Source organism: Myxocyprinus asiaticus, chromosome 17, assembly GCF_019703515.2.
Source record: "Myxocyprinus asiaticus isolate MX2 ecotype Aquarium Trade chromosome 17, UBuf_Myxa_2, whole genome shotgun sequence".
Lineage (NCBI taxonomy): Eukaryota > Metazoa > Chordata > Actinopteri > Cypriniformes > Catostomidae > Myxocyprinus > Myxocyprinus asiaticus.
In genome coordinates this window covers 37,936,122-37,958,297 of record NC_059360.1, presented here as the reverse complement: position 1 = coordinate 37,958,297, position 22,176 = coordinate 37,936,122, and the positions used below count along the sequence as shown (strand labels likewise).

Genomic DNA, 22,176 nt, shown 5'->3' with positions numbered 1-22,176 from the left:
GTCATTGCACCAATCATTTCAGTAGGTGTCTCTCTTTCCCACTTTTAATTTATTTTCAAATAACTCAATCTCTGGCACACTGGTTTTAATTAAATGCTTCAGGTATATTTATGATTATTGGCTAAATAGCATTTTATTTCTTTGACTAAACATACAGCACACCTAATGGGCTATTGAACATTATTACATGAAGGATAATTTGAAATATGTGGCGACTTTGAACAATTTAATACACTTAAATTAAGAAATCTATCACACTTTCTATGCCATTTTTGTTTCTGTACTATGACAAAAGCTTAATTTGTCAAGCTTTATGTCCTACACTAACGCTTAAACTTACCATGTGACACGAATACCAATTTCTGACAGGTAATAGCTGTTGCTGGAAGTTATGGTGCAATGAATACAAAATAAAACAATTATAAGTGTGACATTAGAGCTACAGGGGTAAACCGTTCAGAGCTGTCTGCTAAAAATTATATTCATCTCTCCTTCGTGTCCCTATTCTTACAGGGAGACCTTCCTTGCTTGGTAAATTATGAGCTGCTTAAGGCAGAGAGCTAAATTACCTTTCAGAGGGATGCCAACTTTTGAAGTGAAGCTGGCAGAGACAGTCTGGCACTACCTATGTGATTGAATGCTCAGCATATCAATGACCACGTTCAAAGCAGAGCTGGAATTCAGCACACAAAGACATCATTATTAAAATGTGAATAATGTCATCTGCCCACATTTAGATAACTGAGAGATGACTTTAGCTCCTGTTAAGAATATGGAGTTTTAGGTGAATGTACACACAAAAAAGGAAAACGTGAATAAAATTACTTAAATAATAAAACTGAATGAAAGAACCCATTTTACATATTTGTATAATGTATAACAACGTTTATAGAGCAACTTTTATTATGCATTCTGGTTAAAAACACTGTTGCTGCCTTGCAGCGATACACACTTCCATCATTTGCTAATGTTATAGGCTGAAATACACGCGTCAGAGTAAAAACACTAACGTGTGATGATGAAAAGACAAAACACTAAGGCCCCAGCGAGGATCGAACTCGCGACCCCTGGTTTACAAGACCAGTGCTCTAACCACTGAGCTATGGAGCCAAGTTGAGACATGTACAACGACTAATGGCTAATAAAGCTTACATTGACGGAATTATGCATCATTAAGCTCTTCATTTAGCATAAGCGTACAATATGTGTAACCCCCAGAAGAACGCCCTTTACTTCATTATATATTGTTTAATTTCGTATTTAGCAACAAAAAGTACGTTTAGTAAACGTTCATCTGTGCAGTATCAAGTGCTAGCAACACCCAATGAGTGTTAGCATTAACTGTGAGAGATGACACGTGTAAAAAAAATAAAAAAAATAAAAGTGTTCTCTAGGTCTATGTAAAACCATTAAGACTTGTGACAACGTAAACAATACACATTTAGTTGCTCTTCAAACAGAAACAGCACAGCTAGCACACAAAGAGCTAGCCACCTCCTCTACCTTATGTTTAGAAAACAGAAGCAACTCCAGCAAAACTCAAGGGCTGATTTTGTATGAATTCGGCATGAAAATTCAATACATGTTTTAATATTCTGGCAGAAATTCTTGCTTGAGATAAACTGGCTTACTTTTATTTTAAGTGCCTAAATTTCAGCAATCTTATCGTGTGTCCGTGTTTTGTTGGTTGATTAGAATCAGAACTAGCGATGCCCAATTCATGATTTAATTACTCAATTGACTTGGTCCTTTTCAATAAAATGTTCAAACGGATGATCAAAACGTTCTTTATCGGTTCGTGATTCGAGTAATTCGGACATCGCGTATTAAATCGTTTGGAGCGGTTTGTCACTAGTAAAACAGCAACTGAATACTTTTGGGGTGAAAGAAGAGGGGTGGGTGAAGTGTATATTTACCTATAAATACATTTCACTGTTTGACAGATGGAGAATGAATGCCACCTGCATATATGCAGCTTTTGAACACCATGTTCTAACGTCATTGAAAGATGTGTTCCAAAACCAAAATAGTATCAAAACATCAATGCACATAAAGTTAAAAAATAATAATAAAACAAATTACTATAGCAAAAAAAAAAATAATTATTATTATGTAAACGGTAAATGTAACAATAAAACTACTGTATTAATTTAGTACCATGGTTGCATGGTTTACATCAAAGTATCATGGTATTAACATCTAGCAAAGCAGGCTACTTTTTCAGGCCATGTGCCCCACTCCATATGTAATATGAGTTTACTTGACATCCTATTCAAAATATGGGCCTATTTCGGCATCCTGCTGGTTAGGTGTAGTGCGCTAAAACACATAACTAGTAATCAGAAGAGTTGCTGGTTCAATCCCCACAACCATCAACATTGTATCCTTGAGCAAGGCACTTGGCTACAGGGGTATTGTCCCTGTAATAAGTGCATTGTAAGTTGCTTTGGATATATGTAAATGTTACATTAACCATTCTGGTCCAACTCATTTGTTACAAAACTAATTTTATGCAAAGTTTAAGCACCATTAGGCCACCATAGGTTATGAATTATTCAATAGTATTCAACTGATTTGTTAAAAAACAAGCAGTTCACAAAATATATATATATTTTTTTTTTCAAAATTACTGATTCGTTCAAGAACACTACTATTGAGGCATAGGCTTGTAAATGATGGTTTAAAACCTGTGAAACTAATAAGACACTTATAAAAACTCGACGTTCAAAGATCCATTTTTTTTTTTTCTGCTGTAGAGTCAGGGTTGACAAATCCAAAAAAGCCTGAAGCCTAGCGCACACTACACGATTCAATCTCGACTCCTTTGCTGTTTTAAGTCGGCAACTGGTCTGCGACTAGAAGTCTCCGATCACATGACCAATGGTCGTGTAGTGTATGCACTCCTGCGACTTGCCCTGACAAATTACAGGCTCTACGATGGATTTCAAACCTGTATGAAATCAGGCCGATGAGTTGTCAGGCGTGCGCACTGTCCAAGCCACTTTTTCATACAGCAACAAGTACTGCTCACATTTATTGGAGGATGATTTACGACAACTGTTAAACCATTGATTGACACGAAATGTGCTCTCAGAATAGGGTGACCAGATTCCTGCTTGTGGAAAATGGTATAGCCCCCTCCCAGCAAAAATTAAACTGACATACCCTTACCTAGGCGCAGATCAATAAGAAGTAGAGGGTGCATCCGCATCTGTAACTGCTGTCACCTTGTACTTTTCGCTGGCAGCAATTTTTCTCAGTGTGTGCTTGTCTTTCAAGAGCTTATCGTAAAATGCAGAGCAGTTCAGTCCAAAATTAAGGTGTACAAAAAGCATTGCCTCCATGACTGTTACACGGAGTCGAGATTTATCAGGTGTCCATGCTGCATTCATTAATGAGAACACATGATCCACAGATGCAGATGTCCCGGGCAGGCATAAAACAATCTCCACAACCTTGGCTAAGACTTCGAAGTTGATGGTCTTGCTCTTCAGCTCACGAAAAATGTCTGTCCGTCTCTCAGACACGGCCATCTTGTTCATGTTCCACTCAGTGATGCGACAAGAGACAATGTTTTTCATGCAAGCCCACTCATCAAAGAGTGTGGTTTCGTCAATCAAACTGAGAGCGGGGATTCTGGAGTAGAAGTGTTCGAGGCTGCTCTGAATGTCTTTCCACTCTGGGATCTCTCTCAGTAGGGCCCACTCAAGACTATATGTGTTCTCCAATGAGCAGCTCCATTTTTGGAGGTAATCCACTGATGCTGAATAAAAGTTTCTCACTGCACAAAAGAAATCATCTGCTCGCATGTCACCAGCTTCAACCAGGGCATCCAACTGCTTTTTAATGTCAGAGGGTATGAATGATTCAACCAGCCTGGCCTGCAAGACTTTTCAGGTCATGAATGTGCAAAGCCACTTCTGTGGCTGATATGTGGTCTTGCTCTACTATCTCCAGGTCATGGTAAGTGGCTGTTTGCTTGAGTGTGAAGCCAATCCAAAGTTTAGTGCAAGGATCGCTGAAAATGTCTCTTAGAAACATTGGGCATTTTTCTTGAGAAAGTAAGTATGCATACAGACAATTGAAAAGGTGTATTATTCTTTCAAGAGCTGGAACAAGAGAGAGGAAACGTGCTGCAGTAATTTCAGATAGTCTAGCTGCACAAAAGTGAACACGTTGCATATGACAGCTTCAGAATCTCATGGGGGAGCATGCCCCCGAACCCCCCTAGATATAAGGTTTATTAGGCAGATTTATGTGCGTACTCTCAGATTAAATCCTGCAGGTGCCCCTGGTATTAAGCAGCACATAAACCTTTCATATGAATAATGTTTCTGACTATTTTGTGTAAAATTATCTGTCAGTCTGAATCTCATTTCGTCTGCAAACATCGCGTGATCTTCCGTGACTGATGTAGGTTCAGCACATGACGGGAAGAGCAACGTGTCCCGCTTGGCTGCTCTCTTTTCAACTCCTCCTCTGACTGCAAACGGCAAATCTCGCCATTCGGTAAATCGAGTTGCAGTTCAAGTCGAACACACTAGTAATGGGAAGAGCAGATCATTTTACTGACTTGAATCTTTGAGTCTCGTTCAGCAAAATGAACGAATCTTTATTCAAGTCATTTCGTTCATTTGAGCAGAATTAAATTAAAATGTTGCATTTTCAGTAGCCAAATCCCCCCCAACGCATCTACTTATGCAAACTTTGATTATAGTTCCAATAAGGAAAAATTGATAATGCAGCCAAGGACAAATTATGAGAAACAGAAATGATTAGGAATCTTCTTGTCCAAGTCGTTCGTTCTTTTGTCACTTCATAGCGTGTACTGCTGTCACGTGACAAAAGAACAAATGACTCTGACCAAAAGACTCGAGAGATGAACTAATAATTTCTGTTTCCTGTGTGAGCAATGCATAGCATATACGGCTGTCAAGTGACAAAAGAACGAACGACTTGGACCAAAAGGCTCGAGAGGTGAACTAATCAGTGGTGCAGTAGTGGCTCAGTGGTTAAGACTCTGGGTCACTGATCAGAAGATTGGGGGATTCAAGCCCCAGCACTGCCAAGATGCCACTGTTAGGCCCTTGACCCTATCTGCTCCAGGGGTGCTGTATCATGGCTGACCCTGCACTCTGACCCCAGCTTAGCTATGTGCAACTATATAATGTGTGATATTATAATTATAATCATTTTTGTTTCCTGTACAGCGGTTTTCACGTAGCAAACGAACGGAGGTTGCGTAATGCATATGCATGGCCAGCACAAAATGAACGAATCACTCTCCGAGACTACTCGTTCCACTGAGTCACATAAAAGATTCGTCTATGAACGACCCATCACTTGAACACACCTTTTGGTTACCTTTGATTAGAATACTCATGTTACTGAGAAAGCCACAGAGGCGATAGAGAATTTTTAGGAGAGGGGAAATACGGGACAAAACACGACTTTTTCGGAATAAGTCGGGACACTAGGAAAAAGTACTTGAATACGGGACTGTCCAGGGAAACGGGATGTCTGGCCACCCAATCTCAGAAACAGGATCAGTCTGTTCTATGTATCGATAGGTGTGTTCGACTTCATAAGTGTTGCGCAGACTGATTGGCAACGGACTTGAAGCACTGCATGTCGGTAAGAAATTTGGTCCAACTTGAACTGGCGCAACCGTCGCGTTACCGCCATCAAAGTACCACGAGAGCGATTCGAGAGCAGCCGGCTGGTGCAGCCTCTGCAGTTGCTCCACACGAGCTACACCAGCTCACAGTATATCATGTTTATATCATGCTGTATTATGTTTGTCATAGTCATATCATGTTTATTCATAAAAAAAAAATTCAGAATGATTACAAATACTGACCCCTTTATTGATATTAAAATAACAGAGACTTTTATTGGACTTTATTCTTATACAGACATCAGGCACTGTATTAAGCAGCACATAACCTTTTCAATTGAACAATGCTTCTAGTTATTTTATGTAAAATTCAAACATCTGTCTATCTGAATTCCACATCGTCTGCAATAAAGATAGCAAACATCGCGTGATCTGCCGTGATTGGTGTTGGTTTAGCAGACGACGAGAAGCGCAAGTCACCGAGTTAACTGCTCTCTTTTCAACTCCTCCCCCAACCGCAACCGGCAAATCAAGATGCAGTTCAATTTGAACACACCTAATCTAACAAATGCAACTCTCGCGAGACTTTGGCATCCAGACGGTTACCTTCTAGACATACTAAATACCAGAAAGGGACGAGAAACATAGCCCAGAATACAAGGAACTCCTTCTAAACTGTTTTAAAAAGCACCCCGTCATGACAATTACATCTCAGATCTCAGAGTGTCCAGAGCTGCAGGCAAAGGGTGGCTTCTTAAAAGAAAATATAAGATATTTTGTTCACTACATAACCATGTCTCCATTTGTGTTATTTAATTTATTTTTGATAACATGACTGGTAGATTATACATGTGGATACAATCTTAGTGTACTGATCGTTTCACTCATCGTTTCATTCATTTTTGTTTCACACCTGTAGTTTCATGTTGGTGAAAAAATAATCACAAAGTCACTTTATTTCTTAATTTATTTGTGATTGATGCTATTAAAGAACTGTTACGAAAGTGGTATTATGATGTTATTTTATAGGCATAATTATTTTCAATATTTTTTCAAAGTAAAACATCCACATAGGTCTATGAATTTGAGCAGCAAACAAGAATGAACATGAATGTTTAGTCACAATTACAATTAAACTAAAATATCAAATATTATTTGAGCATACATCCTCTGCATTTCAGTTCGGAATAGATGAGGTAGACCTATGTGCTAAAACTAACAACAAAGGTTGTTTAATAATTTTTTGATTATTCCGAGCCTGAATTTCCACATATCACTCCTGCATCTTCATAATGTGCACAGTTGTGCGTGCCCACTCCAGCATGCTGGCAGTCCAGAAGGGTTTCTTCTGTCCCCTCACACTGCACATCATCCAAAATGATCTTCAGGTCCTTACCCTCCCCAAACTCGGCGTGCTTGGCAGCCTTAAGTGCATGGCGGAACCCAAGCTGCCGGCAGACCACCACAGCGTTCTTTGTGTTCCAGAGATCATCACAAATGGTCCCCCATTCCCCATTAGCATATATCTCCACTCTTCCCCGATCTCTCCGACCCTCTTCGTCCCCAACCAATCTCACAGCTCCGTTCTTTTGCTTGCCCTTTCTGCGCCTACCCTTCCGTTGCCTGGATGTTCTGAGAGGCTTGGCTGTAGTTGGGGTGACTGGAGTGGGGGTGATTTGTACATCTGGCTCCCTAAAGATGTCCAGCAGCTCTTGTAGCCAGTCTTCTGAGGCAGCATCAGGAGGTTTCTCTGCATTTGAGAGTCTAGGACGCTTTGTTGGAATATTCACACTAATCAAAGCTGTAAAAAGACATTCACAGAAGAAAAACATTTACTATTGTTATTTTAGGTTTAATATATATATATATATATATATATATATATATATATATATAAAATTTTAGCTCCTTAAAAATGATTCTTGTAATTTCACATCACACTTGGAGGTTTTTATTTTTTACATAAAATTTTATGTAATTTTGTGTATCCTTTTAATAGTCAAGATGAGGTGGAACTGATATGGTCAAGTACATTGGCCAGAAACACAGATTTGCCCAAGCCCTTAGAGCAGTGTTTCCCAACCACTGTGCCGTGGCACACTAGGAAAATTATCAAATTCCACAAAATAAATAAATGCATAAAAATAATCTCAGGGATCCAAACTCCTCACCTTTCAGAGAAATTCACCATTTTGAAACCATAATCGGTCACTTCTGTGATTGTGAAGAGCAATGTTTAACGTGCAAAAGTGACTGATATTTATACACGTTAAGGGTCTTTCACATGACTCACGTCAGCACTGCAGAATACATTGAAGTCTATGAAGTGATGCCAGTTTACACACGTTTTTGCTTCACCAATAATGTCTTTGAGAGTGCTAAGCAACAAGAAATATTTAAAAACTGTCCAAATTTATGAAGAGACATTGAATGTCCCATAATTTCTTTTAAATATTACCTTATCGTTTACAAATATCAGAGACCCCAGTTATTGAACTAATTTAAATTCAACAAGAAAACGCTTAGAACTAAACATAAACGAGTCCTTTTATTACTTTCTGCTATCAAAGTAACTGCAAGCTTTTTTCCTCTCTTCCAAATACATGTTTTCAATGTTTATTGTGCACATCTCCCACTTTTTTACGTGGCAAACCCGTAAAATCGCCCCACTGTGATGTTTTCCGCAGCTCTTGTCATGTGGAGGGCAATGTGGTGCTTGACGCTGACGTTGAACTGAGCGTTGACGACTCAACTCGTGTGAAATGCGCTTTACAATGACGAAAGAACATTATTGAAACTCAAAATTATTATTATTTGTCTATTATTGTGGTCTTTTCTGATAAAAGCCATGCTATGTTCAGCAGTTTAAATAGGCAACTGCAGGAAAATGATACCGTAGATCTGCTTTGTGTTTATAATTCTTATATTGAAGTCAGTAGATTTGTAGCCATGCAAGTTCTAAAGGAAAAGGTAAGGAGGTTATTGAAACCTCACTATTATTAGGCTATTATTGTTGTCTTTTTGGATAAAAAAAATAATGCTCAGACTGAAGGAAGACTATAGATCTGCTTTGTTCTTTTAATGCTTAAACACTATAAAGTCTCTTGGTAGATTTCGGTCATGAATGACTCAAAATGATTCACTGACTCACTCATAGCACATAAGATGCTCATTTGTCGCCACCTAGTGACATTTCCAGAAGGGGTCACTGAACTAATCAGTTAATAAAATTGAACAAATTTGTGAAACAGAAGCAAGCCTCACCAAAATACTCTTCATTTTGCAGCTAATTCTGCACAATTGTAAACTTGAATCACTAAAATAGCTGGAATTGGTGCTTTTAGCATTTTTCCCCAGAAAAAAAAAATGCTTGTGGACCAGTGATTGTCTTACCTTTTTTGCCTCTGAGTTTGCATCCCTGTAATTTGTGGCATTGCAAGAACAAATCTACAAATTACAAAATAAGCCAATTTGTTGTTTTTTGCATAGCCGAATTTCAAACATTACAAGTAAACGCGCTACTAAGATGGACAGAAAACATGGACAAGTTCTTGAAAAGGAAACATATTGACGATGGTTAGCCTATGCGGGATAGTGGTGTGCCGTAGAATTGTTTAGTCGTAAAAAGTGTGCTGTGGCAGAAGAAAGGTTGGGAAACACTGCCTTAGTGTAAACAAACTTACTTTCCTTTGGCTTGAATGGAATAAGGTGGCTCTTAACACGGACTGAAAGTGGGTCGTAATGACATTTTCCTGGGGGTGCACGTCTGTAATAAAGCAAGGAAAGCATTTGAATCATTTCTTCATGGGAGGTGACCTCCAGGGATACAGACAGCACTTAAATTAGGAACATTTTGTTGACCTATTTTTCAAAAGAAAACCATGGCATTGCTTTCACAAGCACAAACTTTAGTCTGCCGGGATGCAAGCAATACAATGATCACTTTAAAGCTACTGGAGTACTTGGCAAATATTAATCTATGTCATATAGAAAGAGATAACAGAAGCATGTATTGCTGCCAAGTAACAACCATTTCATAACCATTCCTAAAGTCTGTTAGGAGGCAAGACAAGCTGATCTTTGCACACTATTAGACTATTTAAAGGTGCACTCAGTAACTTTTTTTGTTGACGCCTTCTTGGTCTTTCAGTGACACCTAGCGGCCTGGATGCAGCAACATTCAAAAAAAAAAAAAAAAAAAAAAGCTTTCAGTTACAGATGCCATTGTAGAAATTCACTATTCACAGTCAGCCATGATTAATTTAATCCACAGGGTGAAAGTGTCCAAGAACAGGGTGGTTACCGAGATTAAGCGAGTAGTATATGACTCGTCATGTGATTCCAACATGGCAGCCCCCATGAGGAGACCCTCTCTATGTAGAATAAAACTGTCTGAGCCAGGATTCAAACTTGGATCTCTGGCGCAAGAGTCTTAATTTCAACCACTGAGCCACAGAAGGGAGTTGAACCTAATAGTCAGATGCAATCTTAAAATTAACTCAGAAGAGTTTGTTAACAAAAAGGGTACAAAAAGCAACTTCTTACTGACAACCACAAAACAGAAAAATCTTTAGTCCAAAAAGGAGGAAAAAATAATCTCCAAAGAACTCAGGGGAAAAAACAAAAACAAACAAACAAACAAACAAAAAAAACAGCAAAAATAAACACAAGGAAAAAACAATCCAAAAGGCTTTCAAGGTTTAGTACTGAACTAGAACTAGAACTAGAACTAGAACTAGAACTAGAACTAGAACTAGAACTAGAACTAGAACTAGAACTAGAACTAGAACTAGAACAGCAACTGGCTAGGAACATCAATAACCAAGCAAAGAAACAAAAGGAAGTGATCAACTTAAATACACAGCCCAGAACCAGGCACATGTGAAAACAATAACACATGATAAAATGGCTGGAAACTGAAATGAAACACAATGAGGGCCTCTAGTGGCCAAAATATAACATTAAAGCAAAAAAACTCTGACAAAAACAGCTTTTATAAGGTTACTGTTATGACTGGATTCCTCATCTCATGTTATTTGCTTTTTTTTTTTTATACATATGTTTAAAAATTATAATTAATGTCTTTCGAAGTAAAACAATTTCTAATGAGGAAAAATGACTGTGTGCATGAGTGCACCTTTAAGGAGTGTTAAAAAAAAAAGTCATACCTTGAGGGATCAACAATTTTGTACACAACACCTGTAGATGATGTGGCACTAGGTATTTCGGTAGACATGAAATAGAGTTCACCTGGTCATACAGAAAACATGTTAAGTGACATGAAATTTTGTTTTTAATGAATTAATATAATACAATAAATAAGAGTTGTCCACAAACACAACTAGTGAGCAATTTGTGCAGCATAGAAGACAGAAAGGGAGATTGTGATAACTGACATAGGCACAGTTGGAATTATTATTTGATTTACCTGTAGCTACTTTTCTTTTCTTATGTCTAAACTAGGTAGTGGATTTCTAAAGTGTTTAAAAGGAACTTCTTTCTACATTTTTGAGCACATACCTGCTTCATCCTCTGCAAATGAAATGATGTACGGATAGTAATTGTTGATGAGCCCTGGAAATGAACAAGTCAGACCCATGCCCATGCAAATCTCATCGTATTCCCAATTCCTTGTGTTTCTGTTTTCTTTTAAACTCATCAGGCGTCTGTGAAAATTCATACAGTTAACATTTGAAAGCATGTATATTCGCATTACGTGAAATAATTTATTGCATATACTGGGAGACGTCAAGTAGCACTACCAAAACAAATACCTAAACATACAAAGCAAATTCCTTTAATGTCTTTAAAGAATGAACCTGTAAGACTGTAGTGTTCAAAATACCTGTGGTTTTCACTATATTTCTGGACATTTATAGCTCTGTTTTTTTTTGTTTTTTATTTAGCTTTTTATCAACTTTAATTTGATATGCAAACATTTAAACCATTCTCATTTCTTACCCACTCATAAAGTCTCCAAATATGTACATGCCATTTAAATTTGGATTTTCACAGCCTCTGTAAACATAGCCACCTGTGACAGATTTGCCCATTTTGTGTGGATATGCATAAATTGGAAGAACATCATCTAAAAATTACAAGAGAAATATACAGACTTTGTGGGTTGATTGAGAAAAGAGACAGCAATAATTTACTTGTCAACATTTTCTTACATACCAACCTAGTCTCAGGAAAACTAGTAATAATTTGTACGAGACGGCGAAATCGTAAGATATTGTCTGACTTGGCCTGTACAGTATGAAAAGTATGACTTTTAGACCAAGCAATCAACATAATGTCAAACTGATACAAAACAGGTATACATTTTTAGCTAGCCTCCTATGCAACACTTTCTTTCAAGAATGGAAACGTCTATAAACAAATTTGTTTACTCGTTCCATTTTTATTTATGCAATACAACTGACTGATGTCAATAACCTGGTATATGCTTCCCTCGTCACGTTCCAAACCCCGATGTTTTCATTTTTCCAAGGTACATAAAAGATATCTTCCTATTTAAATCATTGTTAGGTTAAGGGTTTGGGTAAAGGGTTAGACTTTATGGTTAGCTTTAGGTCTGGGTTAGTGGTTAAACTAAGGAAAAATCATAATAACATTGTTCGTTGTTTTTGTTTTTTTTATGGAAGTAAAAGTTGTATGTTTTTATATGAGCCAACTCGATTTCTTATGATTTCACCATCTTGTACATTTATTTGGACTTTTCATTAGACTAAGTTGTACATACACACGTCTTTAATGACTGTAAAACTTTGTCTAGATATACTGTAAGTTCCTCTATAAGTTTCTCTTCTATTTTTTCTGTCTTTCTATTTCTATTATTTTTCCCCCACATCAAAATACATTTAAATTTTACTTTTAAAGTTTGAGAGCTGCATTTTTTTATTGTATACACAGCATACCCACCTAAGGAGCTGTTTGCACAGAGTTTCTTGTCATAACAAGAGAAGCCCTCTTTTGCTCTCCATCCATAATTCCGGCCCTTCTCCACTATGTCTATTTCCTCAAACTTATTCTGGCCCACATCCCCACAGAAGATTCTTCCTTTTCCTTCCTTGGTGTATGGATCTCCTCTGTCTACTGAGCATCTCCACATGTTTCGGACCCCATAGGCATACACCTCCGGCCGAGCGTTGGGTTCATGCACAAATGGATTGTCCGACGGAATTCTATACAGTGGCCCCTTTTCGTTGTCATCTACATCAATGCGAAGAACCTTTCCCAAAAGGGCAGATCTAGCAGTAATGTCCAGATAAGAGAGGAGAAAGTATCATAACTAATCCGTCCACAATGACCAAGGTTGGAAAGCGAAATTTTGCTACTTGTACAAATTAGTTATTTTTACACCTCCCAGAATACTTATCTAAACTTACTTGTTCTGAGCATTTCCAAATTTCCCAAATGGATCTCCTGCCATTCCACCATCCCCAGTGAAGATGTATAAGTATCCATCATCGGCAAACAGAAGCTGACCACCATTGTGATTAGAGGCAGGTTCATCAATCTCTAAAATGATTCTGAGAGAACATGAAGACACATTTTGTAGTCACCTGTGTACCATATAGTAAACCAGATAAAGAATATACCATTTCTAGTCCAACATCCCCACCAAAGAATTAGCTCAGTCCAAATTATTTAAAGGAACATTCCAGGTTCAATACAAGTTAAGCTCAATCGACAGCATTTGTGGCATAATGTTGATAATCACAAAAACTAATTCTGACTCGTCCCTCCTTTTCTTAAAAAAATAAAATAAATAAATAACAAACAGTGACAGTGAGGAAATGAGTCACAGTGGAAATGAATGGAGCCCATTAATTCTTCTGTTAAAAGGTATCTATTATTTGAGATACAAAGTTATTTAAATGGCCATTTTAGGGTTTAGGTTGGCCACATTCACTTCCATTGTAAGTGCCTCACTGTAACGCAGATTTTTGCATTTTTAAAGAAAAGGAGGGACAAGTCTAAATTATTTTTGCACTAATTAACATTATGCCACAAATGCTGTCGATTGAGCTTAATTTGTATTGAACCTGAAATATTCAACACAGCTGAAGTGAGTTATACAGTTGCTCACCTCTCTGAACCGTGGTCAACCACATTCATATCCGCAGAGGAGATACGAAACTCACTGATGCGGATTCTCTCATCAAAGCCAACCTCCACGGAGTAATACACATAAAGCTTCCCATTGTATTTAAAGTTTGGGTGAAAGGTGAGTCCCAGAAAGCCTCTTTCATCGCCTTCCCATGGAGATGTCAACACAGCCTTGGTGATGTTTAGAAACGGTTTCTCAAGCTTTGAGCGATCTGGAAGGTACACCCAGACCAAGCCAACTTGTTCGGCAACGAAAAACCTGTGCGTACCATCATTGGCGTGAACCATGGCAAGAGGGTTTCTGAGTCCATTGGCAACCTCCTCCAAGCACAGTTGCAAGCAGCCCTCAGAATCAGCTGCAGTGCGGCCCAGGTTTTTGGTTAACAGTTCATTGCTTAGGAGATGAGGATAACAGTAGTCTGGATCATCCAACTCCAGGTACTGACAAAGCTTGCGCTGGTCATGCTTAAGTTCTTCAAGACGTGGATCATCAGACAACAAGGTCAGAATAGAACTACACTTGGAATGGAATTGAGAACAGAAGTCTGGGCACAGTCCAGGTATGGTGAGTAAGGGTGTGCTGGTGTCTTCAGCATCAAAAAGGTGAGCCGCATATGGAGAGCATTCCTGAAGAAGAGAAACAAGTGGGGAGCTAACTGGATCTTGCCAGACTCAAGCAATACATTATTTGCTTAATCCTTTCTGCTCATCAGCATTCAACATTGTGAAACCACAATCTCCTAAATCACACTGTAGTTTAAGCCCTTATTTGACCCTCTGCATTTGTGAACTTTCTGTTTAATGACTTACTAAGTATTTGAGTGCTTTATTTAGGCATGCTCATTGTATGTCAAATTTAGTTGTTTGTGCAAGTGACTTTAATAAAAGAGATTCATTGTGATACTAGTGACATCATTTGGCCTCTCACCAGGCAGGTATTAAGGGGCCGTTCACACCGAACACGTCCTTGCCCTCGACGTATCGCCACGAACAGAGCAGAACGCAATTGTCTCGGGTTTTTAACTTGACACGGCGTCTAAAAAACGAGACGCAAGCGCAACGGTCAGTTTAGCACATGTTTACATATGAAAACAATCGCGGAAGGACGCAAAGACGTTTTCGGTGTGAACGGCCCCGAAGAATGTTGGACATCGTCATTTGCGTAATAAAAATCTCTGCAAATTGTGGTACGTGTCCAGACGCACACATCTAATGGTTCCAGTACATTTAGAAAGCAACACAAAACTTTCAAAATATTGCTTCTTATTTCTGCTCTCGGGCTAACTTACCTGGCAGAGTAGATCTTGTACGTACGCGGCACAGTTCGAATATCCATAATAATCGAAGTTATCCATTATTCGATAATATTTTGCCATCAGCTCTTGGTCCCTGGCATAGTCGCAGCAGCCGAAGTATGTATACATTTGACAGAACTGAAGCTCTTGTTGAGGCTGAAAAGGGGGCTTAAAATCCAAGCATTGTGGATGCATGAACGCCGGTGCTATCCAAAACGCTAACAAATAAAACAAAACGAATGGCGATTGCCATATACGACCTAAGACATCGCAGAAGTACCACATAGCGCTCAAATCCTGGTGCCCAACTTCAGTTACATGAAAGCAGAAGTTATGCAATGGTGAAGATACTCGACCTCACTGACTTGTGCTGTTATGCACTTTGCCCTTATTTTAATCATCAACCATTCCCAAACAAATGTACGTCTTATTTGCTATGTAACCACAACAGATGAATTGCAAATCGGTTGCTGGATCAGTATACTAGCCCATCTCCTCTATATCTGTGTAACGAGACGTGCCTTACATCCAGAGCAGACATGAGACACACATTCAGGTCCAAACCACAACTCTGTCTGACTGTAATTCATGTCGACCTGCAGACGCAAGTTATTCCGCAGTTACCCATAGAAACACCGAAACAAGACTCAAGTTTTTGAACTGTCCTGTAAGAGAAAGGATTAGTATTTGGGGTAAAAAGCCCCCCCCGTAGAAGGGGATGAAGCCCCCTATCAACAAATAGTTTTTTCTTTAGTGGGGCGAATAGATTTGCTTTGAAGAATGTACAAAGTGAGCTCACATTGACTGATCCAATCACAATGGAGATTCATTTGTTTATAGAATACTTGAGATGTTATTAAATGCCAAATATGATTGAAATGAACAGAAAATGATTAATCCTTTTCTAAAGAGGTTATTTTGAATAAACAGATTAATTTATTACTCAAAAATGCACCTTGATGTCTCAAAAGTATTTGCCTATGTTGACCAATTTTGCCTTGTATAATAACTGTTTGTCCCTATATTGACAAGACATCCTTATAAGTTAACCCCCTGGGGGCCTATAAGCCCAAGTGTGGGGTAAGTCAATTTCAACAGAAAGAAAGAATGTAAAGTCAATTTCAACAGAACATTAGAGTTGAAGTGAGAGCACTGCTTCCAATCCATGGAAATTAATCGGTTCCATCTGTGTTTTCTGTTATGCAATCACAGTTCGCCAGCCACGACTCCAAACACATTATTTAACCATTATCTTCTGCTGAGATTGACTTAACTTTCTTATTGTTTAGAGACCCATGTGCTGTATGTGGTTTAAAAATAAAGATAGTGATTAAATTAACCTTTTATTTTCCCATCACGTTTTTTGAAATATTTTTCTCGGCCCTAATTAAAAAAACCAAGAGACAGACATAACAGAAGCTTTAATCCTCTGTTTTACCACAAACTATTCATGCACATTTCAGAAAGTATAATAAAATGGATCAAAACAGACAAAAAAAAAAAAAAAAAAAAATATATATATATATATATATATATATATATATATATATATATAACTAATTGTCTTTTAACCCTCAGATTATCCTTACATTTTAATAGGGGTTATATTTAAAGTCTAAATAAATAATGGACATTATTCCACGTTATATTTGCTAATGAGCAATTTTGGTTAAATGGTTATTTGGTTAGAAGGAGTTATAAAGCATTTTATTTTATTTGTATTTTTATTATGTATTTATTTATCACACATTATACATTTGCACATATACAGTGAAATTCTTTTTTTTTTTTTCACATATCCCAGCTAGGCTGGGGTCAGAGTGCAGGGTCAGCCATGATACAGCGCCCCTGGAGCAGATAGGGTCAAGGGCCTTGCTCAAGGGCCCAACAGATATAGGAAATTCTAGTATTGTGCTGAATGAACCAGATATTTGGAAATCAAGTTGACAATGTCTTTGAATTCTATAGGCAAGTCAAGGCAAGTTTACTTATATAGCACATTTCATACAAAATGGCAATTCAAAGTGCTTTACATAAAAATATAAGAGACATCAAAAATTATTTTTAAATCGATTAACAACAAGAAGAATAAAAATAATAAGATACATTTAAAAAAGTAAAAATTGTGAAAATGAATAAAAGAAATAATTACAGAAAAAATTATTTATTCACTGAGCACAGTGCTGCACTTACTGATTGCACTATCAGTAAGTGCAGCACAGTGCTCAGTGAATAAATGCACAGCTAAACAGAAGTGTTTTCAGTCTGGATTTGAATGTGGCCACTGTTGGAGCACACCTGAACTCTTCTGGAAGCTGTTTCCAGCTGCAGGTGGCATAATAGCTAAACGCAGTCTCACCTTGTTTTGAGTGAACCCTTGGTATTTCTAACTGACTCGATCATAATGATCTGAGAGGTCTGATATATTCAACAAGCATATCTGCAATGTATTTAGGTCCTAAGCCATTGAGTGATTTGTAAAAGTGATTTTATTTTTGGTCCGGGTAAGAATCCTGGCAGCAGCATTTTGAATGAGCTGTAGTTGTCTAATGGTCTTTTTGGGAAGGCCGGTGAGGAGTCCATTGCAGTAGTCCATCCTACTGGTGATGAATGCATGAACAAGTTTCTCTGACTCTTGACTGGATACAAATCATCAAATTTTTTTTAGATGATTTATTAGAAATACATTTTTACTAAAAAATTATTGATTTGATGTAAACTAAGGTCTGACTCCAAAATTACACCAAGAGTCCTTACTTGATTTTTTTTGTCTTAAGACTCCTGGAGCCAAGGTATGTTTTCACCTTGGGAATTTCACCTTTGTTGCCAAATAGACATCAATATATTATGTTCATGTCTAGTTGATTTGCAAAAATCCTTCTTTTTTTTGCAGTAGAATTTTAGGGGATGCATGTTGAGGAATTTCTATTCTATTCTATTCTATTCTATTCTATTCTATTTTACTTTATTTTATTCTAAAAGAAGGCTTTCTCCAAGCACTTTGCAATGTCAGACTGAGTTCCTGGATGTTAATTTAAAAGAGCCACTGGCTCAGCAGTTCATAAGTGATTTCAGTTGATTTATGCATTTTGTCAAGTCGACACCATTCGTCAATTACAGATGCGTGCGACGTTGAGCCATTATTTCCACTAGATGGCGATGGGTTCATACCACTGACTTCATGGGAGTCTTAGTGCAATACCCACACAGATTAAAAAGGGTCTGCTTTTAAAAGGCTGACATCATATGACAGATTGACATGGTAATCCGTTTAATTGGTTTACAGATTCTCATCACAGCCTGTATATTATCATATGAATGGACAATTCACTAGTGTGTTTCTAGTCCTTAATATCTAAAGGAATGTTTCTGGAAGAATGTTTCATTGTTTAAATATAGGTCAAAAACTTTAGCAGAGCATTAATATCACCAAAACGCTCATTAAACCACATGTGAATGATCACAGACACTTTCATGGCTATTACTGGAGCTACATTTACATTAATTATATAGACTGTTCCTTTAAGGGGGGAGAAACTCACAATTATTGCCTGAACTGCTTGTCAACCCCATCACTTATCTTTTGCACACAATCGTCTTGAACTTCAAGAGATACAGTCAAGCACATGGTAGCATTAAAAGCATCACTTTGTCACTGACATTGGCAGAGAATTGTTGTGTTTGTTTCTTTACATTTATAATAGATTTATTAGATTAATATATATATTTTTAATTATATAAATGTTATTTATTTATTTATTTTTATTAATAGACGAATAATTAAGTGGTATGCGACATCCCTGCATCCTGCTGTGGGTCCCCTTCATGTGGCTTAGAAATTGAATAGGCATGCAGAATGGAAATTAGCATTAAAGTAGAATGTCAAAATGGGCCGGGACTAGCGGCCCGGACGTTGTCTCTGATATGTCAGGTGCGCTGGGATCATCGTAATAATAATGCACTAATAATAATTTCACAATTTTAACTCATGCATTTTTAATTTAAAGGCAATTAAAGTTGATCAGTGTCATTATTCAAGCATGAATTACTGAAACGGCACTGACGGCGTTGTCACGTGGCACGTGTTAATTTTCTCAACGTTGATAGGGATTAACCAATCAGCCGTCTGTGAATTCCATGGCGCTATAAAATACGGTGAATTCTGGCAAGTGTAGAAATTATTTTATAGAGTTTAATTAGGCGGATTCCAATTGTATGCGTAGTAAAATTCTGTGAAATTAATATATATGTATATACGTATTTAAACGATTTTTATTTTTAATGTGCAAATTTCTACAATAAGACGAAACATGTCCTTAGAGTTTAATGCAATCCAATGGTGGATTCGGCTTTCTGAGCCGCCAAGCGCACCCTGGAGGAAAACAAGAGAAGTACAATTGGCTACCTAATGCAGTGAACGCGTCGCGTACTGAGCTTCGGACATCTCTGACATCACCTAACGCAGCGCTGAAGCGCAAATACTGACTTTGGAGCGCATTTTTCTCACCATTCATCTGCTTGTGCGTTTGGATGCGCGGCCAGAGCGTCTCATCACTAGGCACTGTGTAGGAGAAAGGATATCACTGGTAAAATAAACATGTAATAGCGACAAAAAAGGAATTGCGGACGATCAAATACGGCGTAGTATTGTCTTTTCTGGGTCAGTTATTTTTTATAAACCTTTTTGCGGAATTTTGCTTTCACCCTTTGAATAACTGGATTAATTTAAAATTATGAGTTTGATATTGTTTTTAACGTTTTCACCAAGGAACGATTAGAAAGCCGTGACCAAATTTCCCGTCAGACCACTTTTAACGAAATGAATATGGCAAAAAATATTATAGACGTCCCAATGGATGATTTAAGTAAGATTTCGGATGAAGAACTCATTAAATGTAGCAAAGAGGAGCTGCTAAGGAGACTCCGAAAAGTTGATAATGAAAAGATGAACTTAATGTTGGAACATGGGAACATGATGAAGGACGTTAACCGGAGATTACAAGTGCATCTCCACGAGATACGAAGCTTGAAGGAGGTGAACCAGAAGCTGCAAGAAGACAACCAGGAGCTTAGAGAACTGTGCTGTTTCTTAGATGATGATCGGCAAAAAGGGAAGAAGCTGTCTCGGGAATGGCAGAGATTTGGCAGGTACACTGCCAGTGTTATGTGGAAGGAGGTTGGAATATTTCAGCAAAAACTGAAAGATCTAGAGGCCACTCAAGAGAGTGTGCTGAGAGAGAATATGGAGTTAAAGGAGATAATTGTGATGTTGGATGATGAGAGGAATGGAGCTGGATCCAGGAGCTCCATAGACAGTCAGTCTAGTCTGACCAATATGAATGGAGGTTCCAGTACTGTTAGAGATATTGGAGATGGAAGTAGTACCTCCAGTACGGGTAGTGCTGGAAGCCCAGATCACCATCACAGTCATATACACAAGCCTTCAGAGGGCAAAATAGGGTCCATCAGAAGGTCTATGGATGATCTTTCCACCAACCATCTACACAGAAGCATACCGAATGGACTCAACGGTAAGTTTGGACTTTCAGGAGGAGGTCAGGTTGGGAGTTTTGTGGAACAAATCCCATATTTATCCCATATTTTGTACATCATGTACATGAACTCCATGCTGAAGGTCCTATAATTTTTCCCAATGATTTCTGTGATGATTGCAACACCTCAAGTCCAGTAACAAGGGCAGAATATGAATATTATGAGTCTGAAATGATTTCCTAGAAGAAATAAAGAAGTATTTACAAGTGCTTTTGTGCACTGGCATCCAAATATAGCAAAGGATGCCTACCATTTTATGCAGGTGAGTAACATGCAGTCATTAGACTTTCAGGGGTTTCCAGGGAAACAGATTATGCAAGGACTTGTGGGCTCAGGTTTACTTCAGATATGTGACGGTATTTGCACATGGCCATCATAGACACTTCTTATCCAAACAGGCTGGCTCCACAGATGCTATTGCACTAATGAAGTCAGATCTAATGGGAATTTAATGCTCTCTTAACCTTGTGGCTTTGGTACACACTGTGAAATCTGTCATTAGACCATCAAATACTTCATTCATAGAACAGACATTTCATTCTCACACATAAACAATGGAACGTTTGTAAATCAGATATAAGTTATGTAAAAAGCATCAGGGATTGTTAATGAATTACACAGCATTGAGTAATACTGCAGACTCCAGACATAATGCTGTAAGGGATTACATTAAGCAGACTTTGTTGATGTAGTTGATGACCTTCATTTGATTGTAGATAAGGATATGGGAAAGGATTTGTGGTATCACTTTTTATCACAGTTTTCATGTTACAGTACAATTACATAATTATAGTGAACAACGTGTAGTTAATGTGAAATAGTTTTTGTGGAAATGCTTGAAATTAAGCATTATCATAATAAGATGCAATATGTGAGACATAGTCACTTAGGTGTTACTGTATCTGTGAGCAAATAATGGTGAAGTATAGGATTGTTTATTTTAGTCTAGGTGGTAGCACAGATAAATATTTTTTATTTGTGTCTTTTATGGCTCTGTGACTGTAGTGTGGGCATATATCTGTCACCTGTGCCTAAAGGTGCTATTCTGATGTGTACTTTATGTATTTACTTAAAGTCAGCACACACAGATACCAAATTATATAATGCCATTTAAATATAGCTATCACTTTTGGCTATTATCAAATACAGCTGCTTATAATAGTAATAGCATATTGATGCTATATATTCATATCTGTATATGCACGTTTTCCATTGCAACTTTATCTTTATCTATTCTTTTAATTCACAATCATTTGTCTGTTTATTGACTCCCCATTGAGTCAGTTATTAGCTTAAGATTCTTAAAAGTTGGACATGGATGCAATATTAATTTTACAATTATCACATGTATAACTTGCGTGTAGATTCTTGTTGCAAAAGATCAGTGCAAATTTGTGCACTCTCCTGGAAGTCTATTTAGGAAATAACATCTTACAAGAACGCATTCATTGTTATAAAAGTAACCATTACCAAGATTCTGCCATTCAGGTAGTCTTGCCTATTACATCAGCAGTATTTACTCAAGAGTAAAAGTAGGACTCCCACCACATGGCAGGTGATTGATGACAACAGGTCCTCACCACTAGACCAGCACAG

General features: G+C 37.8%; 2 protein-coding genes and 1 non-coding gene across 4 annotated transcripts in view; 1 reads left to right on the top strand and 2 right to left on the bottom strand.

Annotated features, from left to right (window-relative positions):
- Positions 1-1,037: 1,037 nt before the first annotated feature.
- On the bottom strand, positions 1,038-1,110 carry trnat-ugu (transfer RNA threonine (anticodon UGU)). Its single transcript has one exon. It is a non-coding gene; the product is annotated as a tRNA-Thr (tRNA).
- Positions 1,111-6,569: 5,459 nt separating this feature from the next.
- hhipl1 (HHIP-like 1) lies at positions 6,570-15,646 on the bottom strand. The gene is made up of 9 exons (XM_051722280.1): positions 15,022-15,646; positions 13,713-14,359; positions 13,009-13,152; positions 12,542-12,870; positions 11,579-11,705; positions 11,138-11,283; positions 10,786-10,867; positions 9,301-9,383; positions 6,570-7,418 (listed from the first exon to the last, which is right to left on the bottom strand). Exons 1-9 carry the CDS (start codon positions 15,310-15,312, stop codon positions 6,865-6,867), a joined length of 2,403 nt encoding a protein of 800 aa, XP_051578240.1. The 5' UTR covers positions 15,313-15,646; the 3' UTR covers positions 6,570-6,864.
- Positions 15,647-19,548: 3,902 nt separating this feature from the next.
- ccdc85ca (coiled-coil domain containing 85C, a) overlaps positions 19,549-22,176 on the top strand; it is a 57,534-nt gene continuing 54,906 nt past the window's right edge. For both annotated transcript variants that reach the window (XM_051722285.1, XM_051722284.1), the window contains exon 1: positions 19,549-20,558. In XM_051722285.1, coding sequence (XP_051578245.1) covers positions 19,847-20,558 — 712 coding nt within the window. In that variant the 5' untranslated portion in view covers positions 19,549-19,846. The remainder of the gene's footprint in view (positions 20,559-22,176) is intronic.